The sequence below is a fragment of the Notamacropus eugenii genome, chromosome 1 (genome assembly GCF_028372415.1).
Source record: "Notamacropus eugenii isolate mMacEug1 chromosome 1, mMacEug1.pri_v2, whole genome shotgun sequence".
NCBI lineage: Eukaryota > Metazoa > Chordata > Mammalia > Diprotodontia > Macropodidae > Notamacropus > Notamacropus eugenii.
Window position 1 is genome coordinate 13,814,975 of NC_092872.1, and position 17,232 is coordinate 13,832,206.

The 17,232-nt window shown below is 44.4% G+C and overlaps 1 protein-coding gene across 1 annotated transcript; it reads left to right on the forward strand.

Moving 5' to 3' along the window:
* Positions 1 to 11,831: 11,831 nt before the first annotated feature.
* LOC140533879 (cathelicidin antimicrobial peptide-like) lies at positions 11,832 to 15,471 on the forward strand. The gene is made up of 5 exons (XM_072654223.1): positions 11,832 to 12,155; positions 13,696 to 13,803; positions 14,061 to 14,132; positions 14,324 to 14,350; positions 15,265 to 15,471. The coding sequence occupies exons 1-5, from the start codon at positions 11,985 to 11,987 to the stop codon at positions 15,385 to 15,387; spliced, it is 501 nt and encodes a 166-aa protein (XP_072510324.1). The 5' UTR covers positions 11,832 to 11,984; the 3' UTR covers positions 15,388 to 15,471.
* The last annotated feature ends 1,761 nt before the right edge of the window (positions 15,472 to 17,232 follow it).

A 17,232-nucleotide genomic window follows, 5' to 3' on the forward strand; every position in this document is an offset into this window, starting at 1 on the left:
TTTCCCATTCTTCATGAATTCCTATTTATCTGCACACGGCTTGCTTTGTGTATATTCCCTTGCATGCTGTCTCTGTCTCATTACATTGTAAGCTCCTTGAGGGCAGGGACTGTCTTTTGCCTCTTTTCGGAACTCTAGTACTTAGCAGGTTGCCTGGAACACAGTAGGTGCTTAATAAATGTTTAGTGATTGATTGAATGCCTTGTTATGGCCTAGGAAAAATGCTAAGTACTCAGAATACACACAAATTCCAGGTCTTCAGACTCCACCTACAGGACTCTTATCCCTACTGGAACAGTCATATGGCCCAGTGCAGCTTTAAACTTATATTGGCTTTTTTCCTTTTTGAAGGTTTTAGTCTCCCTCCCAGCCTGAGGTGCTCCCTGAGGACCAGGAATGTGGAAGCTGAGCAAATGGGATGCCCCCAGGTCACTCAGTAGACTCTGTTTGGAGAAATGACTGTTCTGGATGCCTCTGTTCTGATCCTGCTGCCAGTGTGACCTTGGGCAAGTCACCTAACTTTCCAAGTTCCTAGCTTCCTCATCTAGATATCCATGGGGTCAGATTAGATGGTGTCTAAGGCCCTTCCAGCACTAAGCAGCTTGCTCCTGGCCCCAGAGGGGCTCAGAAGGGGCATAGCTCTAAAAGGTTGCCCTGCCTTCCTCCCCAGAGCAATGACCCTGCTCTTCCACTTCTGAAATTCACCATCAGAGAGACTGTGTGCCCCAAAACCGAACATCACAATCCAGAAGAATGTAACTTCAAGGAAAATGGGGTGAGAGTGTCCTGGGCTGGGGAGGGAATCTGACTGAAGGAGGCTCTTTCTGGGGATATTCACCCCATGGGGCAGGAAGGGTTCTGAGCTCTGCTTTTCTGCTGCTCTGAGAAAAGTGATTTGTTCCACATGAGAAGCAGAAAAACTTTCCCAGGGGGCTGGCTGGGGACAAAGCTTGAGCTTGTTGTCAGTCTTGGCATGTCAGGGGCAGAGGTTACAGACTGGCAGTCTTGAACTCTCTCTGCCACCTTTTACAGCTGGTGAAAGAATGCATTGGAATGGTTGATCAGGATTCTTCCAATCCCTCTGTTGATATTTCCTGTGATGGGGTAAGTGATGGATGAATCCTCCTTGGGGACTTGGGAGAAGAGCCTCAACCTCCATTCCCCACTAGGGGTCCATGGTGCCTTCCTCCTTGGAAGCTGCTGGGATTGATCTGTAGCTAGATGGGATTGGGATCAACTGTGACCCTTCTTCCCTCTTTCCAACCTTGGTCTCTGCCTAGTCTCCCTTTTTTTCCTCCAGGTTCCAGAAGGGGCTGTAGATACAGAGACAGGAGCATTTTTCTCCTCCAGCTCACATCCATCTCACCCAATCACAGATATGGAGCTAGAGAGTTCTGTAACTTGAGAGTCCAAGGGAAAGAGGGGGAAGTAAAGAAGGCCAGTTGTACAGGAAGTGTCTAGATATACATTTCCAGAGAATCAGTCTGAGGAATTTGAATTGGAGGGAGCCCTAGAAATTATCTAGTCAAATACCCCTCCTCCAATTTATAATGAAACAGGTCCAGAAATATGTAGTGATCTTCCCACAAGTCATAGTGCTAGCTAATGTCTGAGCTGAAACAGTTCTTCTGACTCCAACTACCTTGGTAACCCCAAGAGCTCAGCTCTGGCCCCAGTGATGAAATGGGTTAACAGAAGTGGGATGGGGTAGGCTAAGGGCTCAGGCAGTGACCCTGCCAGCCACTCTGAAGTGGGGTCTGTGAGGCCAGGGGTGGTCATGTCAGGGGCAGAGTCAATGTGACCTGGTCCCAGGATATTCCTGGAGGGTAGAATCATTGAAGGGGTGGTGTAAGGATTTCTTGTTCTCCTCTACATCTGCTGGGCACAGAAACAGAAGGAGAGTATCCAGGGGAGACTTTCAACATATTTTCAAAATCAACATGAAGAAGCCCCTGAAGATTTAGCTTTCTGTGCCGGGGGAGCACTGCTGTTAGAATAGAAGGCTACAGATTTGGGGTCAACTCCCGAGTCTGTACCCTGCCAGCTGTGTCAGGATGTATCTCTCGTTTCCTCTTTTCCCATGGGGAGGCTGCACCAGATGACTGTGGAGGGCCTTCCAAGCTCTGAGTCTCATGAAGCTCTAAGTTAGTCTGTGCCCCTAGGGGGGAGATCAGGTTTTTCTTTCCTCTTCAGCTGGACCCCCAGAGGCCCTGGACTAAGGGGCTCTGTTTGTCTTCCCTCTGCAGCCTGCGAAGGTCAAGAGAGGACTTTGGGACACTGTGAAGGAGAAAGCGAAGAAACTCAGGAATAGTATTAGGAGGAGAGTAACAGGATTTACAGTTGGAACTGCTGTCCTAAGGCCTGGTGAGTCTCTTGTATGAGACTGAGCCTCAGTTTCTATCTTAAGGCCTTGTACTATGCCTTGGTCTGCTCAGATTAATAAACCCCAATTTTACTCTCTCTCCATGTTTTCTCAGATTTCCTCCTCCATTCAGTTCATTTCTCACTGAACATTTAAATACTTATCATGTACTCTTGGACTGCACATAAAAAGGTGAAAAAAACCTACCCATCATGTCTGCCCTGAAGGAGCTTATATTGGAGGAGGGGTGGGAGCAGGAGCAGGAGTGCAAGCATACAATGTGATGTGTGGCAGTGGGTTGGGACCAGGACTCACCTAGACAATGTGGTCTAGATAATCAGAGAGAGATGACTTTATGCGTAGGCCTGGGGGAGAGAAGCGAGTGATTGGGAGGGGGAGCGGGTGGGGCTGGGTGGAAAAAACAGACCTGTGAAGGCTTCATGAAAGAAGTGAGGTCTGAGCTAGGCCTTGGAGGAAGAGAAGGCTTTCAGTGGGTAGAGATGAGGCACAGGTCTAGCAAACAGATCTGGCTTGCCAGAAAAATTATTAGAGCATCAAGGAATGTAGTTTCTAAGGTGGTGTAGGTAGGTTGGGGCCAAGAGGGTCTTATTAGCATATGTTCTCCATGCATTTGTAATTTATCCTATAGAAAATAGGGAGTCCCTGAAGGTTTTTTGTTTCTTTCCTTGGCTATTTGTTTTAAGCAGGGAAGTGACAACATCATATGTTTTCAATAGGAGAATAATTTCATTAGGAAGCTGGGTGGACAATGGAGTGGAGCAGGTTAGGATTAGGCACAGGGGGACCAGTCAGTAGGTTATTGCAACAGGTAAAAAGTGATGAGGGCTTGCTCTGGGCTGGTGGTTAGAGAAATGGGAAAGAGGGTTTGGATGGGAAAGGTGAAGTGGACAGGACAGAAGGGAGAATTGACCAGATTTGGTAACTGACTGGATGAGGTTCATGGTGGAGAGAAAGCAGAGTGAAAGTTGACTCGATTCTCTTGGGAATGAGCTGCCTACTTAGACCCAGTTCACTTTAGAGAACCCAATCCAGTGGTTCTTGTGAGCAAACCAACCATAGTGTATACAGGAAGAGGGAAAAGGAAGACTTGTCCCTTTGATCAAGGAAGAATTTTACTAGCAAGAAGTGAAATCAGATCAAGATCTCTTATCCCAGTTTCCCAAACCAATGTCCTCACTAGGTCCGAAAACCTCTCAGACTGTCAGGGTTCCGTTCACAGGCTAGGATGGAAAACCTCTCACTTTCCCTATTATTTACCCATCACCATTTCTCTGAATTAGATACTCTTCCCATTCTACATTTAAAAATAGGCACACAGTCAACAGAACTCCCAAATTTTCCCACACACTCCCTCACTGTCACCTCTAGTGAGAGTCACCTCAAATACCAGTGAATGTGATAGTGAAGACTTCTCAGGGATCTAAGTCTAAAGTAAATCTGACCCTAGGCCCAAGTTTCAATTCCTTGGGAATCAAGTGGCATAGGGGAACTTGAAATTGTGAAACAACCTAAAACCATCCCTCTCCCCTTGTCAACCATTTCCTTATTTCTTGGATCTGGGGCAAATTTCTGAAAATAAGTTACATGTCCAAGCTCTTGACCAAAAGTGTAAGGGGGGATGGGTTTGTGGTTTTGGGCTATATAACCATGCTTCTGCTTCTGTACTGCACCTCCCTTCTCTAGACTGCCTAGGGAAGGTGACCCCTGCTTCTCTTGGGAACCTAATAAACCACTTTTGGTTTGTACCTTGAGATGCCTCTGAGTAGACAGTTTGAGAAGGGGTCTCACCATCCCACACACCAGGAAGCCTCAAAATCTACTGCTTTTTCTTCAGCAACATCAAGGGAATGAAGGCCTATGAATGCATGGCCCGTTGTAGCCTGACAAAAGAGCCTAGACAGAGGTGTAACTAAGATAGAGTGGTGGGGCTTTGTTCAGGGAATGGACTTCTGGAGGCATGATTAATCTCTGAGGCAGTCCTCCAGCTTGTACCTCTCTCTCTCATCTGGGCCCAGGCTGCCACCAACCTGCCCCAGAGTCTCACTGTACTAGATCCTTTCTCTCTGGACTTCTACTCCCAGAACACCCCTGTCTACAAGACATCACCTCCCCTACCCCATTGCCATATCCTCCAAGGGATTGGAGGTCTGGGCACCATTATCTATTCTTTCAGAGCATGGGCCACAACTGCACCAGGCATAGACTATCTTTTAATCTCAGCTCTACCCATCCCCAACTAAATTTGTCTTGGGCTTAAGATTCCTACTTTTGATTCAGATCCTGTTCCAGCCTCTGAGGCATACTGACTTTCCTTTTAAACTGGGCAGCCTCCACATCGTATCACACACATTCCAAGTGACTGGAAGATATTCTTTCTTTCTGGAATGTTTCACACTTTGACTTATCTATGTGATTATCTTATTATAAGGGATCATCTCTGTGTTTCTCTTAGTCTTGCTTCAATTCTTTGATTTTGTCTTCTTTTTCAGCACCTAGGACAGTACTTTACACATTGTAGATGCTTCCTAGGTATTTTTAATTGAATAACTACTTATAAGACACATTAAGGGGGATAAGACTGAGTTAAATGAAAGACTGAACTCTGTGGCCTCTGAAATTCCTTCCAGTGCTGACATTCTATTGATTGTCATGCCCTCTAGCCCACAAGCAGCCTTCTAGGGCCATTGGAGCCAACACTATTCTCTCTTTCTTCCTCACTGCCATTGCCCTACTTATCTTTATAGTCAGTAGTGACAACTTTTTGCAGCATTTTAAAGTTTACTCATCCTTTTCCATGCATTATCTCATTTAAGGTAGGTAGCACAGACACATGAGGCACCTGAGACTCAAAATCAGCAGGGTACTTGCCCAAAGTCAAATATCCAGTAAACACCAGAGCCAAGACCTCAGCTCTCACCTTCTGACTCCAAGGCCAATACTCATTGCATTATACTCACCTTCCTTTGGTGCTGTCCACATGCCTGTGACCAGAGATGAATATTTCCAACAGAACTCTTAGCTGCGATGCCTCAAACACCTTTGGCGAACCTCTCAGCCTGAGCTTGAACCGAGAAGAGGGAAGAACTAGGTTCTAGGTGAACCCAGACCATACTACATTTTTCTTCCCCAAATCCAGGTTTCTTCTATCTGTAGTAACTCCTTCCCTGTCTGAAAGCAAATGATCTGTTAGCCTGAAACAGTGTTAGAGCCAAGGCTGAGGGGGAGCCTGAGAGATGTCAAAGGGCAGAAAAGAAGGGAGAGAAAGGGCAGAGAAACTGAGAGGGGAAATCCTGGTCCCTAGCATGACAGAGGAGGAGTCTGAGATCCTTCCAGCCTTCTTTTCCCATCATCCTCTTCCCATTTTCTATTCTTTAGAAAAACTGGAGTATTTATTGCTCTCCCATTTCACCTTTTTCTGCCCCCCTTCCATGTATTTGCATAGGCTGTGCCCTCTGCCTATAAGAGAATTTCTCCCCATCATACATTTATATCTATTGACATCCTTCCCCTTCTACAAGATCCAGTGACCATGTTTTCATGATCTTCTCTCATCCTCCACCTCGAACTGATCTATATAAGATTTTCCTCATTGCTGGAGATTGATTGCTTAATACTCTGAGCCTCTGAGACAGGTGAAGTTGGTAAGAGCTTGAGAGAAGAGAGATCCTGGTGTTCTGGCTTCCAACATGAAGAGAGAACAAACCATGGTTCCCTATAATCTCCAAGGAGAGGTTTCTTTAGGGAGAAAGACCAGTCTTCACTAATGAGATGATTCTTATGCACATAGACAGAATTTTATATGTTTTTATGTATAAATACAATTCTACTTGGTTTGTAAAACTGCCAAAATATTCTTCCTTTGAACAAGTTGCTATCAGGGTCTATGGGGTTTTCCTCCTTTGAACAAGTCTATATGAGGGTCTATAGGGTTTTCTGGGAGTACTAGTATCTTTGGTATGAGGACGTGCTGTACCCTTTTCAGGGATGCTCACTCATTTTTTGTGTCCATCTGTCACCAAATTCTGCTGCGGTTCTGAAAAGTTGTAGGAAGGGCAGAGACCACACCCTGGTAAAATGATTTGGGCAGACTGACTAAATCAAATCCATTGGTAAGTTAGGGGGATTTCTATCCCCAACATGTGAAGACATCCTCTCATGGAATGAGTAGATGAAACCAATTTGTTCTAAAGGCCATGAAGGTGGCTGATGCAGGTATTCTGGAACTCTTGGAGTCTGGTCAGAATTCAGATGCCAAATTCATCCATTGCATCTCAGGCTACCATCAGTCATCTTGACTTTTATCTTGCAGTTGGACTAATCTAATGACTAATCTAAGAGGCACTAAGGTATTGAGAAATCTCATTCAAAATAACTACCAAATTTATAAAATTTGGAGGCAGTCAACCTATCATCCATCATGCTGAATACATAGACAGGCATAATTACAAAATATTCCATAAAGAAATAAAAACACCATTAGTACCTGGAAGAAGAGTCAGTGTTCATGGCTGTGCCATGCCCAAATCACAAAAATGACAAAATTATCGAAGTTCATTTATCGTTTTAATGCTATACCAATCAGATGATGAAAGGGACAGTTTACAGAACTCACCATCTCTCTGGGCAGGCCATTTCATTTGGAGAAAGTTCTACTCCTTAGCAAATTTTCCCGGATTATCAAGGCTAAATTTGTCTCTTCACAACTTCCACCCATTACTTCTTGACTCAGGGACTGTTTTTTGCCTCATTTTGTATGCCCAGTACTTAGTAGGCACTTAGTAAATGTGAATTGACCGCCAAGACAGTTGAAAAAGTCTCATGGTAGACAATGCTCCCCACATCCAGAGAAAGATCTGATGGACTCTTCATGCAGTTCAAAGCCTTCTGTTTTTACTTGATTTATTTTCATGATTTTTTCTTTTGCAAAATGTTTTTTTTTTTTTGCAAACTGTTTCTTCTTTCATAAGATGACTAATATAAAAAAAGTGTTACAGGAGTGCACCTATATAAACTATATCAAATGGCTTGGGGGGAAGGGAAGGAGTGAGGAACTTTGGAACTCAAAATGTTATAAAAAATGAAAGTTAAAAATTGTCTTTACAGGTAATTGAAAAAATACTATTAAAAAAGAAAAAAAAACTTTATTGATTTGTAATTTTTTTATATTAAAGAATTTCCGTGGGTACTGAGTGACTTGTCTAGGGTCACACAACCAATCTATATTAGAGGCAGGACTTGAACCCAGATCTCCTTGCCTCCTGGGCCAGCTTGATAGCATTTAATGTTTTTCTCATAATCCCTAAATTAAATTAATATACTCTGCATTCTGGTGCATCTAGGTAGTGCAGTGGATAAAGAGCCAGGCCCGGAGTCAGGGGAACTTCATTCCAAATCAGACTTCAGACACTTACTAGTTGTGTGACCCTGGGCAAATCACTTAATCCTGTTTGTCTCAGTTGCCTCATCTGTAAAATGAGCTGGAGAAGGAAATGGCAAACCACTCTAGTCTTTGCCAAGAACACCCCAAATGGATTCATGAAGGGTCAAATAGCAATGAAATGACTAAACAAGTCTGCATTCTAGCCAAACTGAACTACTCACCCAGTTGCCCAAACTGGAGTCTATCTTCCATGTCCTTTGAATTACACAGGTCACCCCCCATGCCTGGAGTGCACTCCCTCTTTATCTCTTCCTCTCAGAACCCTTATATTCCCTCAGAGCTCAGTTTGGCTACCACCTCTTCTGTGAGCCTTTCCCTGAACCCTTGTCAATTCCCCCACTGTCTCTGCAGATCTCTGTGTGTTTCATGTAAGGAATGTCTGAATGGATCCATTGTTGTTGTAACAGGATGTGGTAACAAAATTGCCCTGGTCCTGCTCTTAAGGCTACATCAGTTATATTTCATCCCCTCACCTTCTCTAGTATCCTGAATAGTGTCTCTTCTGTGCTATCTTCTCTGGTTCCCCCCAATTATTAGGGGCCCAGAGAATAGCACCCCAGTTCCATTTAACCACTCCACATACCCAATAACTATTACACAAGAGTATTTACTTTGAAGATATAGCAAAAAAGAAACATAAAAATTCCACTCAGTACTTGGGAGTCATAATCCCTAGGCATACACCACCTCCGTTTCTGGAAAGGGAAATGAAGTTCACAGTTGAGCTTCGTTTCTATGTAACATTAATCCTACCAAGTTCAAGTCAAGCCTTGCTGGGATAGAGTTCCCAGAACATTGTTTCTCAGGGTTTCTCTGCTGACTAGGCTACAATACCCAGCCTGGTTTCCCTGCTGCCTATGTCTTGTCCAGTATTCGAGCTGGGGAGCTGACTCCTTCCACCTAGAATAAAGGCAAAAGTCAAAGCCTCAGAACCATTTCTAGGGGCTCCATGACCTAAAGGTGAAGGAACAAGGAAGTAGGCCACAGACTCAGGTGGGAACATAGGAAAAAACCCAATTGTGCTCAGTTTGATAACTTTAAAAACCCAGAAAAGTTCTCACTGAATCGCCAATAAAGAAAGTCTTCTTCCCACCTCTTGGCAAACTAATGCAGAGTGCCCATGAGTGAGTTAATTCTCCTGTGTTTCAGAAGACTCTTCCACATGGGAGATGATGTCATCTTAGATGGTCTCAGCGTGTGCCAAATCCCCATTGAATAGTGTCTGCACATGGAATGCCAGGTCAGGAGCATTTTCAGGTTGGTTTCTGAACCAAAATGCTCCAGAATGGTTTGAGTCAGGATGTGACAAAAGACAAGGAGTAGTGTGTTGAATTTAGGGCATAAAGAAATGGTACTTGAGACCATACCACAACAATACTTGTCCCCCTGCAGCTTATCGATTTTAGGTTGTGAGAAATAGGGAGTACTACATGGGAATTAGCTTTCATGTGGTCCCTGGAGGATTGTAGAAATAGATGACAATGTTGGTTGGTTGGTTGTTGTCCTTTGATCTTGAAGAGGACCAAAGTGACATCACCATGATAAAGTCAAATTTCAATGTGTCCAACTGCGGCTGATCACACCAATTTGAGCTCAGAATGCTCTACCCCAGGTCAGTACAGATGTAGTGCGGAAGGGGATGTTCAGATGACGATGGCCAGGTGGGATAAAGTACTTGGTGATCTCTAGAGGTGCTCTCTGGAGGTCTTTGAGCAAAGGCTGGATAGCCCTCATAGGGGATGATTTCAAGGGAATTCCTTGTTAGTCATGTTAGTCTTTGTTAAGGGCATTCTTTCCCTGAGTATATTTTCAGCTGTGGCCCTGAAATCCAGGTTTCATTCTCAAATACCATCTACTGAATAAACTGAACAGGAAAAAAACAGGTGAAACTTTTGTGACTTTTCCAAATTCACAAATCTAACAAGGTATTCGTTGAATGAATTGATCTCAGAGCTCCCTTCCAACTCTGAGATCATGATTACATGAATTCTATTTAAGAAACTTTTATGGAAAATGTATACTAGGGAAATCACTGTGCTAGTCTTTGGGGACAGAAAGCAAAAATGAAACTGTTGGCAAACTATTCAGAAACTCCTTCAAGGGGTTTTTGTTTTCCTATGAGATGACAAGATGCTATAAATAAATATAGATAAAGGACCTGCTCCTGTAGCTAACCACTGTTTATAGTCTCTAGCTTAGTGGATAAACAGTTTCTCCCCTACCTGCATTGTCAATTCGATTAAATTGATAAGAGTCCAGACACATATCTCTCATTCCTTTTCTTCCATCATGGAGCATAGCTTTTGTGAGTTTTCAAATGAAATGTGAATATTTTTTGTTTTTATATCATCTATATTTCACAATGCATTCCTCTACTCTATTCCCCTCCTTCTATAAAGGCAATCTTTATAAAATAAAAATTAAAAAGGGGAAAAAAACTTCAACAAAACTAACCTGCTTGTTGAAAAAAATCTGATATTATATGTCCTTGTCCTCTGCAAACAAGTGAGAGGGGAGGGGGAGAATAACACTTATAATCATGTTAGTCTTTGTTAGGGGCATGCTTTCCCTGAGTATATTTTCAGCTGTGGTCCTGAAATCCAGATTCCTTTCTCAAATACTGAACAACCTGAACAGGAAAAAACAGGTGAAACTTTTGTGACTTTTCCAAATTCACAAATCTAACAAGTTTGTGGTGACAGGGTGACTGAAGGAAAGTGTGGACACGAAAGCCTAGACACGATGCCACAGGTGGTAATAGAACAGGGCATTAAGCAAGGTAAAGGAAGAGGGACGGATGATATCGAGGATGACATAACAATATATTGCTTTTCTGTTCCAGATTTCCCTTGCAACTGTGGTTGGCAACCTCTATGAAATGGCTTTAGCCATCCTCCTAAGCCCTCAAGCGCCCTTGCAGTTACCTCAAGCAATACAACTTTGACTTGGCCAATAAGCCACAGGGGAAATGGGCAGAAATCTTGAAATGAGTTTGTTCATTTCTTGTGCAATTGCTCACTTCTTTCTTTTTCCATATCCAGGGATGCAACCTGAGTTCACCCAGGCTGGAGAGCAATCGATTCAGTCATAGACTTGGGAAGGACCATAGAGATAAATCCTCTAGTCTGGTTCCCACATTTGAATTATTTTGGTACTTGGGGGCAGCCCTGACATAGTCCACATATTTCTTCCTCTGATGTAGATCTCTTCTACGTACATTCATTCACTCAATTAAAAAAGCAAAGAAGAAGATTCCATCTGCCTCAGAGGCTTATTGAGAGATAGCACTTAGAAGTCTGAAAACACCATATAAATGTTAAGTGGTGTTATTATCCCGACATTTAACTCTAAACAATTTGGCAACATGGGTTGATCTAGAATTCAGTTCTGCCCTCTTGGCGGGGCAAGGTCAGGCTTAGAAGTTCCCCAAAGCAGTTTGGGGATCACACGAAGAGTTCTGTTGGAAATATTTATCTGTCGCCACTAGGCATGTGCACAATGCCAAATGGTAGGCGATTATAATGCAATGAGTGTTGGTCTTGGAGTCAGAAGACGAGAGCTGAGGTCTTGGCTCTGGTGTTTACTGGATGTTTGACTTTGGACAAGTCCCCTGCTCATTCTGAGGCTCAGGTGCCTCATGTGTATAATGGAATAATACTGTCTTTTGCTAGGTACCTTCCAAGATTTTTCTGACAATCACATGTGATAATACAGGTTAAGAGATTAGTAAACTTTACAGTGCTATAAAAAGGCATCATTGCTGAAGATAAGGCAAACAAGGCAAGTGTTCACATGATGGTCAGAAGAAACAATACAAGGACATTGTCAAGGTCTCTCTTAAGAACTTTGGAATGGATTGTGTGACAGGGGAGTTGCTGGCACAGGACTACTGTTCTCCATACTTCCCCTCTTCCCCCAACACTTCCTTTTGGTTAACTCCAGGACTCCAGGAGGAAATTGAAGGGGGGGACTCCCAGCCCTGGGGATAAGAGGTGACCAATGAGAAAAGAATTGGGGAAACCACAGACCTGAGGGAACTGTTAGAAGCCAATGGCTGGAGGTATCCATTGCCCTTGTGTAAGGTTGGGGAGGAGTCAGTGAATAAAGGATAGCTCCTTTCTGCCCACAGCATTAAGGACCAAGAGGAGGAAGGTCTCAACCATGCAGGTACCCCTACTGGTGCTGGGGATGCTCAGCCTGATGACTCCACTTGCCTATGCCCAGGACCAGAGATACCAGGATTTGGTGAATGGATTCATCGAGGAATACAATAGGAAGTCAGGATCAGAAAACCTCTTTCGCCTCTCAATCTTGAATCTGCCACCAGAGGAAGTGAGTAGCATTGGGATGAGGGGAGAGGGCTCCACCTGCCAAGATGCCCTACTATGACCCCTTCATTCCAAAAAACCTTGATCTCCCTAGAGGGAGACATTGTAATTTGGTGGAAAGAAATACAGCTAGGTGTCAGAGTGGATAGAATACTGACCCTGAAAGTCAGGGAGACCCAAGGTCAAATGCACTCTTGGACACTCACTAACTGTGTGACCAGGCAAGTCATTTTACCTCTGTTTGCCTCAGTTTCCTCAACTGTGAAGTAGGGAGAATAATACCAACTACCTCCTAGAGCTATTGTAAGGATGAAATGGGATAATATTTGGAAAGCACTTAGTACATTGCCTGGCATGTAGTAGCAATATATAAAAATTTGCTATTATTGTTATTATTGGAGTCAGAAGACCTGAGTTCTCATTCCAGGCCTGACACATTTTTCTGACTCTAAAGAAGGTATCTTCCCTCTCTGAGTTTCAGTTTTCTTATCTGTAAATTGGGGATAATAATTCATGCCTTGTCTATCTCACACTGTCCTTGTCAGGACTCCCCTCTCTTGAAATCCCTTCCCTTTCCCCTGACTTTCCAATCCTGCTCCCAGCTCAGAGTAGAGCTCAAGCTTCCCCTCAGAGATGCCAGGTCAGAGGGATCTCTTTTTCTCTCTCCACATACCTTGCAGCACTGCACAGGGTCATAGGCTGTCAAGTTGGAAGGGACCTTAGATGTCACTGAGTTTAATCCCCTCAAATTCCAAAATAGGAAATGGTGGTCCAGAGAAATGAAGGGTAAACAGCAGTGAATGACAGAAATGGACACGAGTGAATAAACAAATGAATGAGTGAATGAATGAAAAGGCATTTCTGGATCCAGTACTTTCCCGTTCTTAATGATTTCCTATTTATCTGCACACAGTTTGCTTTGTGTATATTCCCTTGCATGCTGTCTCCCTCTCATTAGATTGTAAGCTACTTGAGGGCAGGGGCTGTCTTTTGCTTCTTTTTTGTATCTCCAGTACTAAGCAGGTTGCCTGGTGCACAGGAGGTGCTTAATAAATGTTTAGTGATTGATTGAATGCCTTGTTATGTCCCAGGAACAATGCTAAGTGCTCAGAATACACACAATTCCAGGTCTTCAGACTCCACATACAGCACTCTTATCCCTCCTGGAACACTGATGTGGCCCTGTGCAGGTTTAAACTTGTATTGTTTTTTTTCCCTTTTGAGGGTTTTAGTCTCCCTCCCAACCTGAGGTTCTCCCTGAGGACTAGGAATGTGGAAGCTGAGCACAAGAGATGCCCCCAGGTCACTCAGTAGACTCTGTTTGGAGGAATGACTGTTCTGGATGTCCCTGTTCTGATCCTGCTGCCAGTGTGACCTTGGGCAAGTCACCTAACTTTCCTAGTTCCTAGTTTCCTCATCTAGACATCCATGGGGTCAGACTAGGTGGTGTCTAAGGCCCTTCCAGCACTAAGCAGCTTGCTCCTGGCCTCAGAGGGACGCAGAAGGGGCCTAGCTCTAAAAGACTGTCCTGCCTTCCTCCCCAGAGCAATGATCCTGCTGTTCCACGACTTCTGAGATTCACCATCAGAGAGACTGTGTGCCCCAAAACTGAAAATCGCAATGCAGATGAATGTGACTTCAAGGAAAATGGGGTGAGAGTGTCTTGGGCTGGGGAGGGAATCTGACTGAAGGAGTCTCTTTCTGGGGATATGCACCCCTTGGGGCAGGGAGGGTGCTGAGCCCTGCTTTTCTGCTGCCCTGAGCAAAGTGATTTGTCCCACATGAGAAGCAGAAAAACTGTCCCAGGGGGCTGGCTGGGGACAAAACTTAAACTTGTTATGAGTCCTGGCATGTCAGGGGCAGAGGTTACAGACTGGCAGTCCTGAACTCTCTCTGCTACCCTTCACAGCTGGTGAAAGAATGCATTGGAACGGTTGACCTGGATTCTTCCAATCCCTCTGATAGTATTTCCTGTGATGGGGTAAGTGATGAATCCTCCTTGGAGGCCTGGGAGAAGAGCCCAAACCTCCAGTCCCCACTGGGGGTCCATGGTGCCTTTTCTCTTGGAGGCTGCTAGAATTCATCTGTAGCTACAGTGGCTTAGGAACTACTTTGACCATCCTGCCCTCTTTCCAAACTAGCCTCACCCTAGCCTCCCTTTTCTTCTTCCAGGTTCCAGGAGGGGATCTAAATACAGAGGTAGGAGCATTTCTCTCCCTCATTCCCCATCCACCTGACCCAAGCCCAGATATGGAGCTAGAGAGGTCTCTTACTTCAGTCCTAGGGAAAGTGGCCAGTGAGACAGGAAGAGTCTAGCCTTGTGTTTCCAGAGAATCAATCTGAGGATTTTGAATTAGATGGTGCCCTAGAAATTATCTAGTCCAACTCCCCTCCCCCAGTTTACAGAGAAGGAAACTGAGGGTCAGAGATGTAAAGTGATTTTTACTCATAGAGCTAATGAATGTCGGAGCTGAGACAGATCTTCTGACTCAGTCTAACTAAACTGTTAACTCCAAGAGCTCAGTGATGAAATGGAGTAGGGAAACTATGGTGGGCTGGGCTGAGGGTACAGTCAGTGACCCTGATAGCCACTCTGATGCAGGGGCTGTGAGGTCAGGTGTGCTCATGCCAGAGCTGTTCTCAATGTGACCTGGTCCCAGGGTGTTCCTTGAGGGTAGAAGCTTGGAAGGAGTGGGGTGAGGATTTCTTGTTCTTCTCTACATCTGCTGGGCACAGAAACAGGAGGAGGGTGTCCTGGGGAGACTTTCAATATTTTTTCAAAATGAACATGAAGAAGCCCCTGAGGATTTAGCTTTCTGTGCTGGGGGAGCGCTGCTGTTAGAGTAGAAGGCTGCAGATCTGGGGTCGAGTCCCGAGTCTGTACCCTGCCAGCTGTGTCAGAATCTGTCTCCTGTTTCCTCCTTTCCCATGGGGAGGTTGCACCAGATGACTGTGGAGAGCCTTCCAAGCTCTGAGTCTCATGAAGCTCTAAGTTACTCTATGCCCCTGCAGTGGGGAGGTGGGGAGTGGGGGGGGGGCAGGTTTTTCCTTCCTCTTCAGCTGGACTCCCAGCAGCCCTGGACTAAGGGACTCTATTTGTCTTCCCTCTGCAGCGTGAAAAGAAGAGATTCGGATTTTTAAATTTTATTCGGACCCTATTGAGGAGAGTGGGTGAAAAAGTTAAGACCAGATTTATTGCTGCTATTGAGAAGTTAATTGACACTTTTCTCCCATAGGAAGTGAGATTCCTATGTGAGACTGAGCCTCAGTTTCTGTTTTTAGGCCTTGGTCTCCTCAGATTAATAAACTCTGGTTTTACTGTCATGTTTTTCTCTCCATGTTTTCTCAGACTTCCTCTTCCATTCAGTTTATTTCTGGCTGAACATTTAAGTACTTATTATGTATTCTTAGACAACACACAAAAAAAGATGAAAAAAATTACCCACAGTCTCTCCCCTGAAAGATTTTATAATCTAGGAGAGGAACAGAAATGGGAGCACGCGATGTGACATGTGTCAGTGGGTTGAGACCAGCCCACATCTAGATAAAGTGGTCTAAGCAATATGAGAGAGAGATCACTATATGGTTAGGCCCAGGGTGTTATAGGGGTGGGGAGAGGAGGGGCAATAGACCTGGGAAGGCTTCATGAAAAAAGTGAGGTCTGAACTGGGCCTTGGAGGAAGAGAAGGCTTTGAGTGGGCAGAGATGAGGAGGGATCCATTCCTGGAACAGGGAACTCTCTTTAGATATGTCAAGGTAAGACTATGGAAAAGAAAGAAATCTAGTTTGCCAGCAAAATACGTAGAGCATTAAGGGATGTAGTTTGTAAACTGGTGTAGGTAGGCTGGGTCCAAGAAGGTTTTAAAATGAGATCTTCCCTGGGAGTTTGTAATTTATCCTACAGACAATAAAAAGTCCCTGAATGTTTTTTGTTTGTTTGTCTGTCTGTTTGAAGCAGGGGAGTGACAAGATCATATATTTTCATTAGGAAGCTGGGTGGACAATGGAGTGGAGCAGGTTAGGATTAGACACAGGGGCATCAGTCAGGAGGTTATTGCAGTAGGTGAAAAGTGATGAGGGCTTGCTCTGGGCTGGTGGTTAGAGCAAAGGAAAAGAGGGTTTGGATGGGAAAAGTGAGGTGAACCGGACAGGAGGGAGAATTGACCAGATTTGGCATCTGAAAGCAGAGTGAAAGTTGGCTCCATTATCTTGAGAATGAGCTGCCTACTTAGACCCAGGTCACTTCAAAGAACCCCATCTGCTGTTTCTTGGGAGCAAATCATGAATTTTACTAGCAAGTGAAACCACATCCAGATTCCTTATCCCTGTTCGCCCAAACCAATATCACGCTTTACATATACTATATCATTTGATCTTTACTACAACCCTTGGAGGCAGATAGCCCAGACAATATTATGGATTGTACACATGAGGCCCTGAGGCTCAGAATCTGCAAGGGACTTGCCCAAAGTCAAACATCTAGTAAATACCTGAGCCAAGACTTCGGTGCTCGTCTTCTGACTCCAAGACAAGCCCTCATTGCATTATACTTGTCTACCTTTTGGTGTTGTCCACATGCCTCTGTGGCTAGAGATAAACATTTCTAATAGAACTCTTAAGTGTGATGCCCCAGAATGCTTTGGGGAACTTCTAAGCCTGACCTTGATGCATTAGAGGGCAGAACTAGGTTCTAAGTCAAACCAAATCATACTTCTTTTCTCCTCCCAAAATTCCCCAGTAACTACTTCTCTGCCTGAAAGAAAATGACCTGTTAGTCTCCAACCCTCCAAAGCAGTGTCAGCATAAAGGTTGAGGGGGACCCTGAAAGATGTCAAAGGGAAGAAAAGAAGAGAGAGAAAGGGTCGAGAGGCCAAAAGGTGATATCGTGGTCCCCAGCATGACAGAGGGGAAGCCTAAGGTCCTTCCAGCCTTATTTTCCCATCCTTTTCTTACTGTTTTTCATTCTCCAGACAAATCAGACTATTTACCATTCTCCCATTCCAACCTTTTTTCTCTACCCTCTGTATATTTGATAGGCCATGCCTTGTGCCTGCAATAGAACTTCCATTTCCATCTATTGA

Coding starts and splice junctions, on each gene's coding strand:
- LOC140533879 (XM_072654223.1), top strand. CDS start 11,985: ATGCAGGTACCCCTACTGGTGCTGGGGATGCTCAGCCTGATGACTCCA. Junction 12,156..13,695: donor TGAATCTGCCACCAGAGGAA/GTGAGTAGCATT, acceptor CTTCCTCCCCAG/AGCAATGATCCTGCTGTTCC. Junction 13,804..14,060: donor GTGACTTCAAGGAAAATGGG/GTGAGAGTGTCT, acceptor TACCCTTCACAG/CTGGTGAAAGAATGCATTGG.